Genomic DNA, 18,695 nt, shown 5'->3' with positions numbered 1-18,695 from the left:
GTATGGCAAGCCTTCTTCCGACTACTTGGGGTAACTGTTAGTCTATCCTAAGGATACCACCCTCAGACGAACGGCCAGACTGAGCGGAAGATCCAGGAGATAGGACGGTACCTCAGGTCATATTGCCACCAGTACCAGGACAGCTGGAGCCGCTACCTCCCCTGGGCTGAATACGCCCAGAATTCTCTCAGGCAATCCACCACCGGGCTCACTCCTTTTCAATGTATCCTGGGTTTTCAACCTCCTCTATTCCCTTGGTCTGGGGAGCCCTCGGAGGTTCCAGCCGTTGACTATTGGTTCCATCAGAGCGAGAGGGTATGGGACTCAGCTCACGTTCACCTCCAACAGGCAGTGCGAAGGCACAAGACCCAAGCCGATCGTCGACGGACAGACCCTCCCCAGTACCAACCGGGTCAGAAGGTGTGGCTTTCAACCAGAGACATCCGCCTTCGCCTGCCCTGCCGTAAGCTGAGTCCCCGATACATCGGACCATTTACCGTGCAGAGGCAGCTGAATGAAGTCACTTACAGGCTCAACCTCCCACCTCATTACAAGTTTTCACCCTCATTTCACGTCTCCTTGTTAAAACCCTTCATTGATCCTGTCACTTCTCCTCCCTCAGATCCAGGACCTAGGGACTTACCTCCTCCTCCCGTTCCAGTAGAAGAGGAGCCTATCTACCGTGTCCGCAACATCATGGATTCGCGGCGACGAGGCCCCCGGCTGGAATATCTAGTCGACTGGGAGGATTATGGCCCCGAGGAACGCTCATGGGTACCCCGCGAAGACATTCTGGACCCAACCCTCCTCACCCAGTTTCATGCAGAGCATCCTGATCGTCCTGCCCCCAGAGGTCGTGGTAGGCCTCGCCGTCGCCAATGCCCCTCTTCTCAAGCGTCAAGAGCCGCCTCGGGAGGGGGGGTACTGTCAGGATTCCACCACCATCATCATCACTCCCTCCACCCACTCGCTCGTCATCCCCTGAATATTAATTGTCATCACCTGTATCTCTTCATCCTCATCACCGTCACCTGCTATCCTTCATCAATGCTCACCCTTATATACCCACTCTCAACCTTCAGTCTCCGTCTGATCTCGTCATTACATGGCTTACAGACTCTATCTCAACACTCGCCTGAGAATCCGCAAATCTTCTGAGAACCCTCAAAGATCGGCCAGTCTTCTTCTGCCTTCAGTCCTCCTTCGGTGATTCCACTTCCACTTACTGTGATCAGAGATCGTTCAGTTGTATAGATATTGGTCCATACTCGCTCTCACTCTGATATTCCCGTCTGGTTCGGAGCATTCTGCTAATAAAACTCTCAAACGGTCCATCCTGTCTGCCTCCTGTCTCGTTTGTGACAACATTAGCCTCACTTTAGCTAACATTTAACAGTAAGCTAAAATACAGTACATAACACATTAACATGAAACATACACACGGGCCCACACTCACACACACACTACCCGTGATTCGCCCACCCCAATCCTAGTCGGCAAAAGAGCAAAAATATAACAATAAACCGTTGCAGGCCTGGAGCGTTGCTTGTGTTCGGCGTGGCCAATAAACAAAATGACCCCTTCTCTCCCTTTGGAGCAAGGAAAAAACAATTTAAGATACCTTAATCCCAAATGAAGTTCGTCCGTCGAATAACCGCACCGTCACAGGCATGCAAGTCTCTCACACGCGATGTCCATGGACTGGAAATCACTCACACGGCAGACTTCCTCTCGGCGGCGAAATGTTAGCTTTGGCAAAACTTCAATAACTACAAAATGTTCGGTTTTCAAGTTCACAATTCAGTCCGACTGTGTGCACAAACACAGCCAAAGTCCAACTGGAAACTATACAACGTTTGTCACATTCTATTTTAATGTCCAAACACTAAAACACGGAGCGATTTCTCGAAGCAACTTCTGCTCCGCTATATCGTCTCTCTTCCTCTTTTTTCCCGGTTGTTCACCTTTCACCTCACGTCATTCCATGCATACCAAACGTCATATATTATTATTTTTTTTTACTACCAAACATCAAAATATTACATGTTACATTACACATTTCACTTTACCAATGAAATTCTTTAAACAAAACCCTTAAAATAAATTTAAACACATACTTAAAACAAACAATTGAATAACAAAAATACAACTCCCATAATCCCTTTCACTTACCCTAAATGAATAGAATGGAAATGAACTACAATAAATATGTTTCTTGAGCTTACTTCTAAATTCAAATTTTTTATATCTTTAAGATAATTTCTTTAGTTCTAATGTATAATTATGAACCTTAATTAATCTAAATTATTTAGCACTTAGATAACTGAAATGTTTTTTAGCACTGGGCTACATTCTTTTATCATTAATCACATTTATCAGCCTTTTTTGTGGAATTTCAATGTTTGCAAAGCAACAAAGCAGCGATCTCACGTCAGGCTCAGTATGCATTTACCCCTTATTTATCAAAAGTCTATAAAACTATAAAATACAACAAAACATTTTCTTACAACCTTACGTGAATTATTGTGACAGAAATGCATTATAAAGAAGAAATGCACCTGCTATTAGTAGCATTAGAGCTAACGTTAGCATCAAGCTACATCAGACAATGTGTACAGCTAAATGTGCCATTTTGAATCCATTTTCACAGACTATGTGATGGGTAGCTTTGTGTGTGCTTAGTGTCATTCAAGACAAAAAGGATCACTTTGTTTCCACCAGTGCTATTTCAGTATCATTGAGATACTATTAAAGGATTTATTTATTATTATTTATTTATTTTATTTGTTTATTTTTAGTTTAACCTTGGTTTCCACAATAGTGCATTATTAGATCATTAGAGGTAGAAATAGTTGAATGTTTGAGTGGTTTGATTGTTTTGGGAATCTGTACAAAATGAATACTACATGAAAAAAAAAAACGGAATACATGCTGCTCTTATGTTTAATTCACTGATCTATAATATAGAACTGGATTGCTCATGATGTCATTAAAGTGAAGCCACCGCGCCGCCATATTGGTAATCCCTAGTGTGCGAAAACGTTCCATTGAATTAATAGGAATTTGTATGATTTTAATGAGAAAACATCACCTAACAAGTCAGCGTTTATAAAATATGAAGTATCTCTGTACAATGCAAACACCCTAGGAATGTAAACGGTTATTTTTTTAATGTCGGGAATTTCCCCTACTTAGTGAGCATCATGAACATGATAAACATCAGACGGACACGACCTCAAACATATAACAAAGAACGAAGTGTTTGTTCTGAAATCTGAATTTATTCAGAGAAATAACTGACTATATACAGTACGGATTTAAGAAATAAATACTAAGCTTTATTTCCCAGATAGTAAATAAAAAAAAAAAATGCATTAGAGCAATATTAACAACATAATTGTATTATTCATTTTAATATATTAAAATCCATTTCTGATACTAATACTTTCATGTATAATAATTCCTGAATAATTTTGTTCATAAAGAAATAAGCCATTTTTATGTGTTTGATCAGTTACCTGTGTCGTCAGTGCGCAGCAGACACACCCACCTACACAATTTACATATATCGCTTATCCTGCCCCAAAAGACCGTAAACACTGCAGATGACATCTGAAGTAAACATTACTTTATTACACATAACATAAAAACGAGTCCCGTTTTGACTGATCAGCTTCAAATCGAGTTATTTAGGACAGCGGTTTGAATGTAACTCAATGGTGCTCTCTGCTGGTAGGGATTAGTAAAATGGCCGATCGAACACTTCCGGTGGCTTCACTGCCTGTTGGCAGTTTAGAACGTGATGAGCGATCCAGTTATATATATAGATCAGTGGTTTAATTTCATTGTACTTGCACTGCCACTTTTTTATTACTCTGTGACACACTACAATGACTTTTGGACATTGCTCTACTCAGGAATACATCTGAATGTGTGCTGCTCTTAAGTTTATTTATTGCATCTGCACTGCCACTTTAATTTTCCTCCATTGTAGCTCTACGCACTCTACAATGACATTTTAGACACCGTTCTACCCCAGTAATCACAATACCTCAGGACTTCTTATGTACACCATAACTCTAAACACTGATTACCTTTATTGTACCTATTACCACTGTTGGGAACGTTACTTTAAAAAAGTAATTAGTAATAGTTACTCACTACTTGTTCCAAAAAGTAAATGAGTAAGTAACTGAATTACTCTATAATAAAAGTAACTCGTTACCAGGGAAAGTAACTATTTGCGTTACTGTAAAAAACAAAAAACAAAAAAACGTGTTCGTACATAACTTTCATATGTATTGCACGTCAACAGACAGCAAGAGTTTTATCCTGCACTTCAAGTATTATCTTTGTAAGAAAACTGTTTTGGGCCACTAGCTTTGTAGATGTGTGTGTCACACATTATATGTACACATTACATACACGTTCTTGGCTTTTACCACAATTAATTTGAAGTAGTGCTTATATCTCCACCTTGAAAATGGCAACTTTTCATCAGATTGCTCCTGAGTCGCCATCTCTGCTGCTGCTGCGAATCTCTGTGTAGCTGTTGCCTGTGTGTGTGTTTGGCGCCGCTGGCGCTGGTGCGTGTGCCGGCATGTGTGTAAAAACACTGGCTCTGATTGGCTACCATGAAACAGATGACTCTGCCTTAGCCAATCATAATCGCTTATCTCGTTTTTAACCCACCTCCACACTCGCTGTGTGAGCCAGGGGTGTGTTCGGATTACATAGTTTATTAAATCAATGCATAGTAACGCACCACATTTTACTTTCAAGTAATGGTAACGGCGTTGTAACGACGAGAAAAGTAATTAGTTAGATTACCCCGTTACTGAAAAAATAATGTCGTTACCTAACGCCGTTCATTTAAACGCCGTTATTCCAAACACTGCCTATTACTTCCACTTATGGGAATATAATGGTAATCCATGTCTTTCTGTCTATGGGCACTGTAGTCACTCAAGAACCTCAGTGCTCTCCATGTACGTCTATGACTTATGTCTTGTTATTGTCACTGTATGTCTGAGCCTCATCACAAGCATTTCAATGCCCAGTTCCCTTTCGAAGGGAACTTCGACAATACATCATCGACATTATGGGGAACGCCTCAGGTGTGACAGGTGTCTGAATCAAATATCAAATCACAGCAATCATGCTGACCGGCGACAGCCGTGAATCATCAGCTTGAATGATGAGCGTGCAACCTGGATATATAAAAAGGGCGCCTTGAAACCATGACAATATCCTTTTCATCTTCAGGGACTGTTTTGTCTGATTTAAACGTCTGCTTACAGCGAAAATGAAACGCACATCTAAGGCAAGTCCTAAAATTTAAATGTGCTGACCCGTGCCCAAGATATTTGTCGCCGGGTGACACTCATGAGATGTGTGTGTATTGTTTGGGTGAAGAGGGAGCGTCCTGTGCAAATTGTGAGCGTTTTCCTATGAGAACGCTCCGCTCTCGTCTGGCTCTCTTCTCGAGGGAAGAGAGTTCAGCATCTGGTCCTCGCGGATCGGGTCCAGCTCGTGCCGAGGCAGAGCGGCGACGCACTTTATGGGGCTCCCAGATGGAGCTCGCTAACAGTCTCGAGAGGGGTGTTAACCTCTCGGACGCATCATCGGCTGATGAGAGTGAGCTGCAGGTGGATGACGGAGACGATTCTCCTACTGATACTGCAGCGAGTGCTCTTCGGGCTGGGCAAGAGATAGCTGAGGATGATGATTTAGATCCTCAACCTCGTCAGCCATCCTGCCCTGTGTACACAGAGTTGGTGGAAGTTATGGAGCACACCACTGACAAACTTCAGTTGCCATGGCAGCGCGCTCAGGGAGAGATCATTCGCGGTCATTTGGATGATCGGTTTCTCCCTGAACATAGACTACCAGCTCAGCAGAGCCTTCCATTCCTTCCTGATCTCCATTCAGAGATCGAGAGGGCATGGAAGAAACCGTACTCTGCCCGTATTCATCGACATCAGCGGGGTAATTTCGCTGATGTTAAGGGGATCAGGGAGTATGGTTATGTGTCGATGCCGCCCATTGACGAGACGTTTGCGAACTATCTTATGATGGGACTTATGATGAGAACTATGTTCTGATGGCCCGCCGTAGCAACTGGTTGATGTGAGCACCTCTTTTAGGCATGTAAAAGTGGTGGACTCCAGATTAATTGAGAACTCTCTGGCGAGTCTTCACTCCGTATGCCGCAGGTGAACTTTTTGGTTTGTAAAATTCTGTGTATAACTAACACTGATTTGTATTTCTCTACAGACCTTGTTCCCTGTATAAACTTAGCGGGTCATTCTTAGAGGAGCAATTAAAGTATTGGACTTTAGGGCCCTGAAGCCTCCCCCAGTTGGTGGCTAGAGCGAATTAGGGAGAAGCTCAAAGAAGATGTGGCTTCTGTGCTGAGTATGTGATGGCCTTCCTGTCATAACAGTTTATATGTGTTGTTCCCACTTTTTTGAACCATCAGATAGTAGGCCTCATAAGGCCTCCCTGAAGGCAAAGCCCCAAAGATAGTCAACTGGACTGCCAGTCTGGCTCACTATCAGCTATGGTTTTCAGGTAGTAGGCCTTTCCAGGCCTCCCTGAAAGTAAGCTCCTTCATGTCATGGTTTTTCATACTTTGAGTTTCCTCTCTGTAGGTGAACTCCCACATATTGTGGTTATCAGGTAGTAGGCTTCACCAGGTCTCTCTGAAGGCGAGCTCCCACATACTGTGGTTGTGAGGTAGTAGGCCTCACCAGGCCTCCCTGGAGTTGAGTTCCAAATTACTTTCAGTTTCCACTTAAGGTGGTTATCTGGTAACAGGTAATAGGCCTCTCTGTAGGTGAACTCCCACATATTGTGGTTATCAGGTAGTAGGCTTCACCAGGCCTCTCTGAAGGTGAGCTCCCACATACTGTGGTTGTCAGGTAGTAGGCCTCTCCAGGTCTCCCTGAGAGTAGTTTCACAGTGGTGCTGGGTTTTGTAAGCTAGTGGCTGCTTACTTTCAGTTTAGGCAGCTACCGAAAGTGAGCTCGCGCCCAGGCTCGGCTTAAGTTTTTATGATCTGCTACGGGTTCCCTCCTGGACCCTCTTTATCTTGCTACACCCTGGTTGCCTACCAGGTAGATCTTATGCTCCCCTCACTGAGGGTCAATATGAGAATGTGGTCTCCTGAGTCTGGTCAGTCGGCTCTCATTAGGCCTCCCAGTTAGATCAGTCCTTAGGCCCTCACAATCCTCCTCAGTGTTTTGAAACACAAACACTGGGTAGATCCATGGATCCAGTAGAGAAACTCCTCTCGCTGGCAAGGGTTGTAAAGCACTATGCTTTACTCATACTCTCCAGGATATCCCGTCTCTGAGATCTGGGCCGAGTGGTTCACTGCCTGCTCCGCAGTTCCTTGGGTTGGATTCCTTCCTAAAGGCAAGTGTCCAGAGGCTCTGTCTTTGGACAGACAGGAAGTGGACAGTCTGTAGTGTCTTATGTAGTGACACCAGGTCAGGCCTGCCTTGTGGCATTTCAGGTGGCACTTTCCCCTGAATAGTGATTGGCTGGGGTTCCCTCGGGTTCCCTAGCCACATTCCCTAGAAGGGACCCTTTCTAAGAAGTCGAAATTGTGTTCCTAGGCCCTTGAGCAGGCCCAGGTAGACCTTTCACTAAACTATGTTTATGGAGGTTTTCTGTGGTATCATATAGCTTGGGCTATGACCGTAGGGAGTGCTGTCACTGACAGCCCAGTGTGACCTGAGGGTGAGTGGTTCTAGCGTTCATTGAATTGCTGGTTCTGACAGTTGTCACTGCCATTGGGCATGCACTCCCTTTAGCATGGTGGCGTGGGTATTTTGTTCCCCATAACGTCGATGACGTATTGTCGAAGTTCCCTTCAAAAGGGAATGTCTCAGGTTACAGCATGATTGCTGTGAGTTTATATTTGATTTCAGACACCTGTCACGCCTGAGGCGTTCCCCATAATGTCGATGACATATTGTCTCGTTCCCTATTCTCAGGGAACAAAGGTTACATTTGTAACCTGAGACGTTTTCCCCAGTGTTACACAAATGACAAATGCCTCTTGACCTCTTGCCCTTTTGAATGAGATCAATGGCAGTTGCTTCTCTTAAAACATTACACTGACAAAAAAACTCACCCACATGACAAACATACAAAAAAAAACGAACTACGTCACGTTTGCAGTATTAGTGATCAAAATGAATGCTATTTAGTATTAATGATCAAAATAAACACTATTATCTCTCTCTCTCTCTCTCTCTCTCTCTCTTTCTACACTCTAAAAAATGCTGGGTTGTTTCAACCCAACTTTGGGTCAAATATGGACTAACCCAGCTGTTGGGTTAAATTTTGTAATTAAATTTTTAACCCAAAAGTTGGGTTAGTCCATATTTGACCCAAAGTTGGGTTGAAACCACCCAGCATTTTTTATAATAGTATATGTTAACATCACTCCTTTTATGTTTAGATCCAGCCGGTGGTTTCACGGAGTAGTTTAGCTACCATCCCGGCCGGAGTGACCAGAGAGGAAGAGAGTAGCCGTTCACACAGCACAAAGAAAGGAGTATTCCATGAGGTCTTCAACCTACCTGAGAATGAGAAACCTCTGCCTGGTGAGACCTTTCTTAGACTTGCTATTCATCTTATGACACTTTGCTTCCCTAAAGAAAAAAGTACTTGAAAAGTACTCCACTAAAGCATAAAAACTAACATACTTGTTCAATTGAAAAAAAAAATTATACAGGCAGTTATTCTCCTTTGAAAGTGTGCGTTCTGTGTCCGAACAACTGTCTTTGTTTTGGTTTGTGAAACCCACCCACTGCCAGTTTACCCAATTGTATTTCGCCCCCCGGGTTGTCAATTGAAAGTGAAAGTGAAAGTGAAATACACACTGTATTTCATTTAATTCATTGTCAAGTGCACTCCTTTCTGTTGGTTTCATTAATCTGGCAACCTGTGTGTGCATTAAGTTTGAGGAGAAGGGCCCGGGTGAAAACCCCCCCCCCCAAAAAAGCCCTCTCCAATATTTTTACATTTGGACTGCAATAACTAGTTAAACCACTCGATGTCAATCCTGCTTACAGCACCAGTTGTACCTCATAAACAGATTTTTACTCCCTTCTCTTTACACTTTTGTACAAGTGTGTGATTTAGTGGTGTTTTCTTGCAGTATGTGAGAATGGTTGGAGATGCTGTCTGATAAACAGAGACAGGAAGATGCCGACTGACTACATTCGCAATGGGATGCTCTATGTCACTGAGAAGTAAGAAACATTTGCTCAGTATCTGATTGTTGAGCACAGCAAGATGCTGGCAACACTTTTCACTCTGTTTTATGCTGTTATAAATAGTTTCACACATTTGTACATTAACATGTGATGTACGGTAATGCAGTAGCAATATAATTACCATCGGTTGTCCATCCAAACAGCTGCCTGTGTTTTGAGAGCTCCAGCACAAGATCAGGATCTTCAAAGAAGAACAAAGTCATCAAACTGGTGGACATCACAGACATCCAGAAGGTATGTGCAAGTGTTGTTATCTTTAAGTAAAAACGACTGAAATAATTTTCGGTCATTGAAATAAAACTTACACTCAAAGAGTTAACTGAAAAAAAAAAAAAGATTAATAAATGTTTATTAATAATAATAATTATTATTTCATTAAATGTTATTTATTTATATATATATATATATATATATATATATATATATACACACACACACACACACACACACAAATACAAAAAAATGAAAATACAAATAATTTTATGAACTTTTGACCATTTATAATTCACTAACATATTGCATATGAGGACTATACCTTTGTGTCATACAGCAGTAGGTGCATCAGAGACTTCACACAGACCTGCATGTAAAGGGCATTTTAATTAAATATGTATACATTTTTGGAGTTTCTAAATTATACATTAATATTTTAAATGTTTTTTTGCCATGCCATGTTAGCACTATGCTCTACTGTTTGAGCTACAGGCGGGCTTATTGTAATAAAGCTATAATATTGATAACATTGATTAGCAAATATGCATATTGTTTTTGCAGCTGGAATACACTGGATTCCTTTTTGCTCAGATTTACAGCATGGAGTAACAACATTTGCAGATTGGCAAAGACATTGGGCAAATTTGTGCAGTGTGTTCCAAAACTTTGTCATCATTTATTTACCCTCATTTATTTAAGTTATTCAGAGTCAGAGAGGCTTTATTATCATATATATATATATATATATATATATATATATATATATATATATATATATAATATATAGATATGTATTGATCAAAAATACAGAAAAAAATTTAATATTGTAATATATATATTCTACTGTTACAGTAACTCTTGGATTTCTTTTTCCACAGTATAAAGTTTTATCAGTTCTGCCTGGGTCTGGAATGGGCATTTCTATTGCCACTCCATCAACACAGAAGGTACTTTTCAAAATACACAGAGTTTCTAAGCTGCTTCAAAGAAAATCATGATATTAATGTTTAAAATATCTAAGTCTCTTATAGGCACATTTAGGCAGATAAGAGCTAAACAATATAGTTTATATTTTGCAACGATATAAGCATTCAAGCAGCTGAACTATACTATATTGTATATATATTACATTAAGAGTGTACTGTATGTATGCTGATAAAGTTGGATGTACTTTATCACCCTCATTAAAATAATTACGCTGTCTGTTTATTGTTTTGATTAATAAATAAATAAAGTCTGACAGTGAATCGCTTCATCTTGTTCTCACAGCCACTGGTCTTTGGTGCCATGGTACACAGAGATGAGGCCTTTGACACAATTTTTACCCAGTACATGAAGATCATGACCACAGCCAACCCTGAGATGTAACTCACCCTTTATCCTGCTGGAGGATATCTCATTTGGATAATAGTTTCCTGTCTAGTTAACTTCAAACGACTGTAATTTGTACGATTGTGGGCATCTGATGTGACTAGCAGGAGATTCAGCGAGTGGACATTCCAGTGAGGGTTTTTGCATCTCAAAGCAGAGGCTTTTCCAACTTGAGGGATGCGGGTGGCTTCGTATTATGCTTTTCAAAAATGAGCATACTGATCAGTGTACAGACTTGTTTTTTGTACTTGTCTCTCATTGATTCAGATTTCATGTCTGGTTTTATTGTTTTATTGTCTGGAAGATGTTACAGGAAGGATGGTCTTTAACACTTTAGACAGCATAAAATAACTTAATCAGTATTTTTGTTTAAAAGACAATTAACCACAATTGTTAGGTAAAACAAATCAAAAGCTATATTTAAGATATATTTCATTGAAATTTCCTTCTCATTTAAATTTGCCTTTAAGCTAAATTTTAATATTTTAAACCGGTAAATAAGACAAATATACTGATAAATATTTAATGTAATTTTGCAGTAATTGCATTTTAAGGTGTGTTAACACTTATAATGTTTTGCAGCAAAAATTGACAGGAAATCACTTTTAATAAGAGTTTGAGCAATATCAGACAACATAAAGTTATAGTATGTGTCTCATGCTCTATATTTTATCTTGACCTTCACTCTCAAATTTAATTTATATTTGTAGTCAGCATAATTTATTTATATACTATACATAAATTTTTTATATTCAGGTTAGTTCTAAAGTTAAACTTTGTGCACTTTGTTATTTTGCAATGGTCACTGTTCAAGTTGCCAGAAATCTAAAACTTTCATTGAAAATGAATGTAAATTATTTTTGTCACTGCAAATGAGTGCAAATAACCTTTAAGGCTGATAAACAAAGCATTTTTTTTACGTGTTTGCATTGTTGCTGTGTGCGCAAAAACACACTTAAAACTCATTTAAATCTCACCTCTCAGAAAAGAGTGCTTCATGTGTTTTTAGCAGAATATCTTCCCAAGTTTAACTTTGGGAAAGCGTAGTTTCAAATTATTTAAAATGCCTTTCTTCTAAACTGTAATGGCAGTCAGCAGAATCACTAACACTAATTAGATATGAATGGTGTCAAACTCAGAAACGAACACTGGGTTGCACTTTATTTTATTTTACAAAGTGACTCTAAACTCATCTTGATGACAATTTTTAGGCCATTAGAGCAATTTTTGGTTGAATCTCACTGAGAAATATCCAGATCATATTTTACCACAAAATCTAAAGAATGCATAGTTACGAAAAAAGAAAAAAAACTTGATTCTCAGTCATGAATTATTCCAGAACAACTATGTGTATACTATTGAAAAACTGACCAGCAGCAAATTTTAGATGTAGTGGTAAAACAATTCAGTGGCAATATCCTGTAATGTTGAAATATAAGAGAAATCTAACTTAAGGAATTGTACAATATTTATAGTGGGTCACACTTTTCATTTGTCTACCCTAAACAGAAGAGCTTTGCACAGATACACTATAATATTAAGAGTTTATTTAAATGTTGGAAATTACATTTGTATAATTTGTATCTAAGACATTCCAAAGATCATCATTTTATGAGAAAATACTGTTCTGGGTTTTCAAAGACTTTACTCACCCATATGAGGGACTGTTGAATGTTGCTCAGCTCCCAAAGATGAATCTGTGTATTTTACCAAAGGCCATTTAGAGCTTTTGGAATTTTCCCACACGCTGGCTGATGTTTTGGATTGCACTTATGAAGCACAGAATGAATCGATTGACTAATAATTTTGCCAAATGTTGTTTCTTTAAACTGCTCTTCTGCATTGTCTGTCTCAAATTGATGTTTACACAGGCCGGGTGTAAATCCAGTCCAGACCAGGTTGATCCCTGCTAAACAGGGGTGTGAAAACTGGAATAATATAATTTATTTTATTTTATTTTATTATTATTATTTTTCATCTTCTTGTGGTTTTTGGATGCAACTGCTTTAATATCAGCACTAAGAAATACATTACAAGTAAATGAATACAGTACATGAATGTACATGCATAGGTCATATTTCTTTTAGATGTGAAAGAAAAAAAAAATATAAATAATATTTTGTAGATTTCCTGAAATTCTTTGTTTAAAAAATTAACATGTTATCCAGTAAAGATTTTGAAGTACTATATTTATACATCATGGTTATATTGTACTGCCTTAAATTTGTGCTGATTTTAAGTTTTTATTTATGCAATATATAATTGCTTTCTTATTTGAATTTAGGGGTTGAATATGAGACTTGTTCATGAAGTTCACACACACACACAATATACATTTTAAAAGCAACAGTTTACATAAAAATGCTTTGTTGGGCTGTTTAACTGAGCATCATAAGTCATTGTGTATCTGGAGATGCTCAAGTTGGCACTAGTTGATAAAGTATTTGTTAACTGTGTAAATGTTTGCTATTTTCATAATATTTTCTAATGAGTTCATCTGACAGATGTGAATTGTTATTATTTGTTAGCTGTTTTTTTCTGGCTGTCTGAAGACAAATGATTTATATACAAAATGATGATAACATGTTATGTTCTGATTTCAATAGAACAATGTATATTGTTAAATCATAATGTGTTGTACAGTTTTTTTTATTTAAGTAAATTAATGAATTGTATAGACTTATGTGTGTCTGTGTGATTTTTTTAATTCGTTTTTTAATGATTTTTGGTACATTTTACTTCAAATTCACATATTTGGGTGAACTTACTCTTGGTGCTGCGTTCAACACTATTGACCACAACATTCTTTTGAATAGACTAGGCATTAATGGCATTAATTCCATTAATGTTGGCATTAATGTAAGTGCATTAGCATAGTTTAAATCATACTTATATGACCGCAATCAATTCGTAGCAGTGAATGAAGAGTTATCATTGATCATAAGTGGAGTATGGAGTACCTCAAAGCTCAGTACTAGGTCCGTTACTCTTTCACGCTTTACATGTTACCCTTGGGAGATATCATCAAGAAACACAGCTTTCACTGTTATGCTGATGATAAGAGAAATCTAGCAATATATTTCTTCGTGGCCTGGCGAAACATACCAATTTGAAAAACTAACGCAATACATAGTTGATATAAAAAACTGGATGACGAATAATTTCTTTCTTACTGCTAAATTCTGAAATAACAGAGGTTTTAATTCTCCCTGTTGTATTGCAACCTTGTAGTGTAGCGGGAGATTTAACTCCTGGTAGGGTCTCCCATGCTGGACAGTTCAAAGGGTAGAGGCGAGACAAAGAGCAATCCACTGGTCCTTTAGGTTAGAGGGTTAAGCACAGGGCTAACAACTCTGTCTTGTAAAAAAAAAAAAAGACACGTTACGGAAACAGCAACAGAAGGAATTGACACAACTGGGCGTGATGGACTTCCAGGGCTATTGTCAGATGCTAGGATGAAAGCCATTGATGAAAACCGAAAGGAAGCCAGTTGCAGGAAGGTGGAAATTCTGAATGCCAAACGTAAGACTAGGATAGGATTTTAGAAATGTAAGAACAATGTATGATGTAGGCAAATTAGCTCCAGTTACATCAGAGATGCAAAGACATAACCTAGATATACTAGGAGTAAGTGAAAGCAGATGGACAGGATCAGGGGGTCTCACAACAAAACCACAAGCATAAGGAAGGAGTAGCCATCTTTCTAAAAAAAAGGAGTAGAGAGGAGCATGATAGAGTCAAAACCTGGCAACAGTAGACTCATGAAAATTAGGCTAAAATTAGCAACTATCATCCAGTGTTATGCTCCAACAAATGACAGCGATGACACCTCGAAAGACGAATTTTATGAACGACTGCAGGCTGTATTGGAAACTGCACCCAGACACGACATGAGGATAGTGATGGGGGACCTAAATACCAAGGTGGGGAACAGCAACACAGAACACAGGAAAGGAAGGATGCAATGTCATGAATGAGAATCGGGAGAGATTAGTAGAGTTTTGCACCATGAATGACCTTGTCATTGGGGGAACCCATTGGGTGAATGACACAAGGTCACTCACAAGCTAACATGGAATTCTCCAAATAGAAAGAATCAAAATCAAAATCAAATAGATAATTTCATGATAAATGGAACCTGGAGATCTTTACTTGATGTCAAGGTCAAATGAGGAGCTGACGTTGGTAGTGATCATCACCTGGTCACAGCTGTGCTGAGAATAAAGCTTAGGGAAATGGAGCAGAAAAATAGCTATGAGACAATTTGATGGCCGAAAGCTGCATGACAACAAGGTCACAGGTTGTTTTGGGTTTCAACTAATCAACAGATTCCAGGTATTAGCAGATATGCTGGATCACACATAGCCTAAACCAGACGATATCAGAGAGAAGCTGTATTGCATATGTGGGATTCTTTTAGGTTCTTTTCACCATATGTACTAACTAAATATTAGTGCTCTCAGAAGCTGTATACTGACAATCCTGAGCACTGAAGCTGTAACATAAGTTAATGTGCATAGAACATGTAACACATTAAAAACTGTTTCTGTTGAATTGAAGTAGAAACAAGCCCAAATATGGTAAAAACCATCTCTCTCAGTGAGAGAACATTGATTAATTTAAAGTCAAGTAAAATCCTTGCCAAAATAAAAGAAGCCTCTGTCTTATGAAGAACTATGCACATAAACTTTTGTTAGAGCCTCAATGATCAGTTTTCTCAGTTTACAGCTTTCTGTGAACAGGAATGCTGAAATAGTGTTTCTCTTGAAATGAAGTGGAAACAAGCCCAAATATACTAAAAACCATCTCTCTCAGTGAGAGAATGTTACTTCATTTAAAGCCAAGTGCAAATCTTGCCAAAATGAAAGATGCCTCTGTCTTATGAATTGAAGTGCTTTTTACAAGGCAGAAAAACAGTTATTAATGTGTTAAAGGAACTATGTACATAAACTTATGTTAGAGCTTCAATGCTCAGGTTTGTCCGTTTTCAGGTTTCTGAGACCACTAATGTTGAAAAAGTGCTTCTGTTCAAATCTAGCCCAAATCTGCTCATAAGCTTGTCTCTCTATGAGAGAAAGCTGCTTCATTCAATATTCAGTGCAAAACTTGCCAAACTGACAGGTGCTTATGCCTTATGAAATACAATGTTTTTAAAATGCTGAAAGACAGTTCTTAAGGTATTAGAAGTTATATGCACAAAAACGTATGTTAGAGGTTCAATGCTCAAGATTGTCAGCTTACAGGTTTCTGAGACCAGTTATGTTGAAATAGTTTGTCTGTTCAAATGAAGTGAAATCTAGCCCAAATCTGCTCAAAACCTGCTGAAAGACAGTTCTTAATGTATTAGAAGTTATATGCACAAAAACGTATGTTAGAGCTTCAATGCTCAAGATTGTCAGCTTACAGGTTTCTGAGACCAGTTATGTTGAAATAGTGCTTCTGTTCAAATAAAGTGAAATCTAGCCCAAATCTGCTCAAAACCTTGTCTTCTCTATGAGAGAAAGCTGCTTCATTCAATATTCAGTGCAAATCTTGCCTGACAGGTGCTTATGCCTTATGAAATACAATGTTTTTGCAATGCTGTAAAACAGTTTTAAATGTGTTAGAAGTTATATACACAAAAACTTATGTTCGAGCTTCAATGCTCAGGTTTGTCCGTTTTCAGGTGTCTGAGACCAGTTATGTTGAAATAGTGCCGGGAGTATGGCTCAGCGACGCAGCGTCTCGTTCCCTCAAGGAACTAGGGTTACATGCCTAACCTTGAGGCGTTCCTTTTCGGGAACTCGAGCTGCGTCGACAACGCTTTGGGGAATGATATGCCAACGCTGCCAGACTACCAAATCCCTGCCCAGTGTGTATCCGGAGAGCACAGCTAAGGCGAGAGAACAGAAGAGCCCGGAGTGGCTCGCATATCAAGATCGTAGAATCTGACAAATGTAGAGGGCGTGGACCACCCCGCAGCGTTGCAGATGTCCAAGATAGGCTAGTGACAATGCCCCTGAATTTTTGAGATAACCCAACAATGTTTTTCCTCATCTCTAAGGTCTCCCATATATGAAATGGATTCTTGGCTAAAAATATTTTACTGCTAAGATTGTTAAATTAACAGATATTGTTATACACCCCAAAACCAATAAAGGACTAAAATATAGCCTGTCCGTATAGGAGTTAGGGCACATAAACTAATGCAGATCAATCACACAAGCTCTGAGAGCTTTGAAACTCGACATGTTTGTAGTCAGGAAGATTATTCAACTACTAGAAATATCTTGATGTATGGAGTAAATAGAGACATGTAAACACTTACATATAATAAGCGGACATGCACAAATTTAGTATCTATGCAGAATGTTTTCATTTACTTTGTGCTTGCTTTGCCTGGGATTATCATAGAAACACATATGATGGCTTGTTGGAAAGGTGGGATCTGTGGTGCTGAATTCAACAATACCAAATATGTTAACATAGCATGACAAATAGGAGTGTTTGTCACTCAATGTATCAGGTGTCCGAAATGAATGAAAATGGAACACTGACATAAGTTTATGTGCATAGGAATTCTAACACATTAAAAACTGTCTTTCTGTCTTGCAAAAAGCATTTCTAATCACAAGACAGAGGCATCTTTCATTCTGGCAAGATTTGAATTTAACATGGAATGAAGCAACATTAACTAACTGAGAAAGATGGTTTGTAGCATATTTGGGCTTGTTTCCACTTCATTTCAACAGAAACACTATTTCAGCATTAGTGATCTCAGAATGCTGTGAACTGACAAACCTGAGCATTGTGGCTCTAACATAAGTTTTTGTGCATATAACTTCTAACACATTAAAAACTGTCTTACAGCATTGCAGAAAACATTGTATTTCATATGGCATAAGCATCTATCAGTTTGGCAAGATTTGCACTGAATACTGAATGAAACAGCTTTCTCTATTAGAGAGACATGCTTTTGAGCAGAATTAGGCTTGATTTCACTTCATTTGAACAGAAGCACTATTTCAACATCACTGGACTCAGTAAGCTGTAAACTGACAATCTTGATCAATGAAGTCCTAACATAAGTTTTTGTGCATATAACTTCTAACACATTAAAAACTGTCTTACAGCATTGCAGAAAACATTTTATTTCATAAGACATAAGCATGTTTCAGTTTGGCAAGATTTGCACTGAATACTGAATGAAACAGCTTTCTCTATTAGAGAGACATGCTTTTGAGCAGATTTGGGCTTGATTTCACTTCATTTGAACAGAAGCACTATTTCAACATCACTGGACTCAGTAAGCTGTAAACTGACAATCTTGATCAATGAAGTCCTAACATAAGTTTTTGTGCATATAACTTCTAACACATTAAAAACTGTCTTACAGCATTGCAGAAAACATTTTATTTCATAAGACATAAGCATGTTTCAGTTTGGCAAGATTTGCACTGAATATTGAATGAAACAGCTTTCTCTAATAGAGAGACAAGCTTTTGAGCAGATTTGGGCTAGATTTCACTTCATTTGAACAGAAGCACTATTTCAGCATTACTGGACTCAGAAAGCTGTAAACTGACAATCTTGATCATTGAAGTCCTAACATAAGTTTTTGTGCATATAACTTCTAACACATTAAAAACTGTCTTACAGCATTGCAGAAAACATTGTATTTCATAAGACATAAGCATGTTTCAGTTTGGCAAGATTTGCACTGAATACTGAATGAAACAGCTTTCTCTATTAGAGAGACATGCTTTTGAGCAGATTTGGGCTTGATTTCACTTCATTTGAACAGAAGCACTATTTCAACATCACTGGACTCAGTAAGCT

At 38.7% G+C, this 18,695-nt stretch overlaps 1 protein-coding gene across 1 annotated transcript in view; it reads left to right on the top strand.

Annotated features, from left to right (window-relative positions):
• Positions 1-12,087, top strand: part of LOC113098819 (GRAM domain-containing protein 4-like) — a 63,247-nt gene extending 51,160 nt beyond the window's left edge. The window contains exons 14-18 of the mRNA XM_026263910.1: positions 8,474-8,618; positions 9,176-9,269; positions 9,437-9,527; positions 10,385-10,453; positions 10,776-12,087. Coding sequence (XP_026119695.1) covers positions 8,474-8,618; positions 9,176-9,269; positions 9,437-9,527; positions 10,385-10,453; positions 10,776-10,874 — 498 coding nt within the window. The 3' untranslated portion in view covers positions 10,875-12,087. The remainder of the gene's footprint in view (positions 1-8,473; positions 8,619-9,175; positions 9,270-9,436; positions 9,528-10,384; positions 10,454-10,775) is intronic.
• The last annotated feature ends 6,608 nt before the right edge of the window (positions 12,088-18,695 follow it).

The sequence above is a fragment of the Carassius auratus genome, unplaced genomic scaffold, assembly GCF_003368295.1.
Source record: "Carassius auratus strain Wakin unplaced genomic scaffold, ASM336829v1 scaf_tig00216702, whole genome shotgun sequence".
Classification (NCBI taxonomy): domain Eukaryota; kingdom Metazoa; phylum Chordata; class Actinopteri; order Cypriniformes; family Cyprinidae; genus Carassius; species Carassius auratus.
The sequence above is the reverse complement of the archived record's forward strand: the minus strand, read 5'-3'. Positions and strand labels throughout refer to the sequence as shown.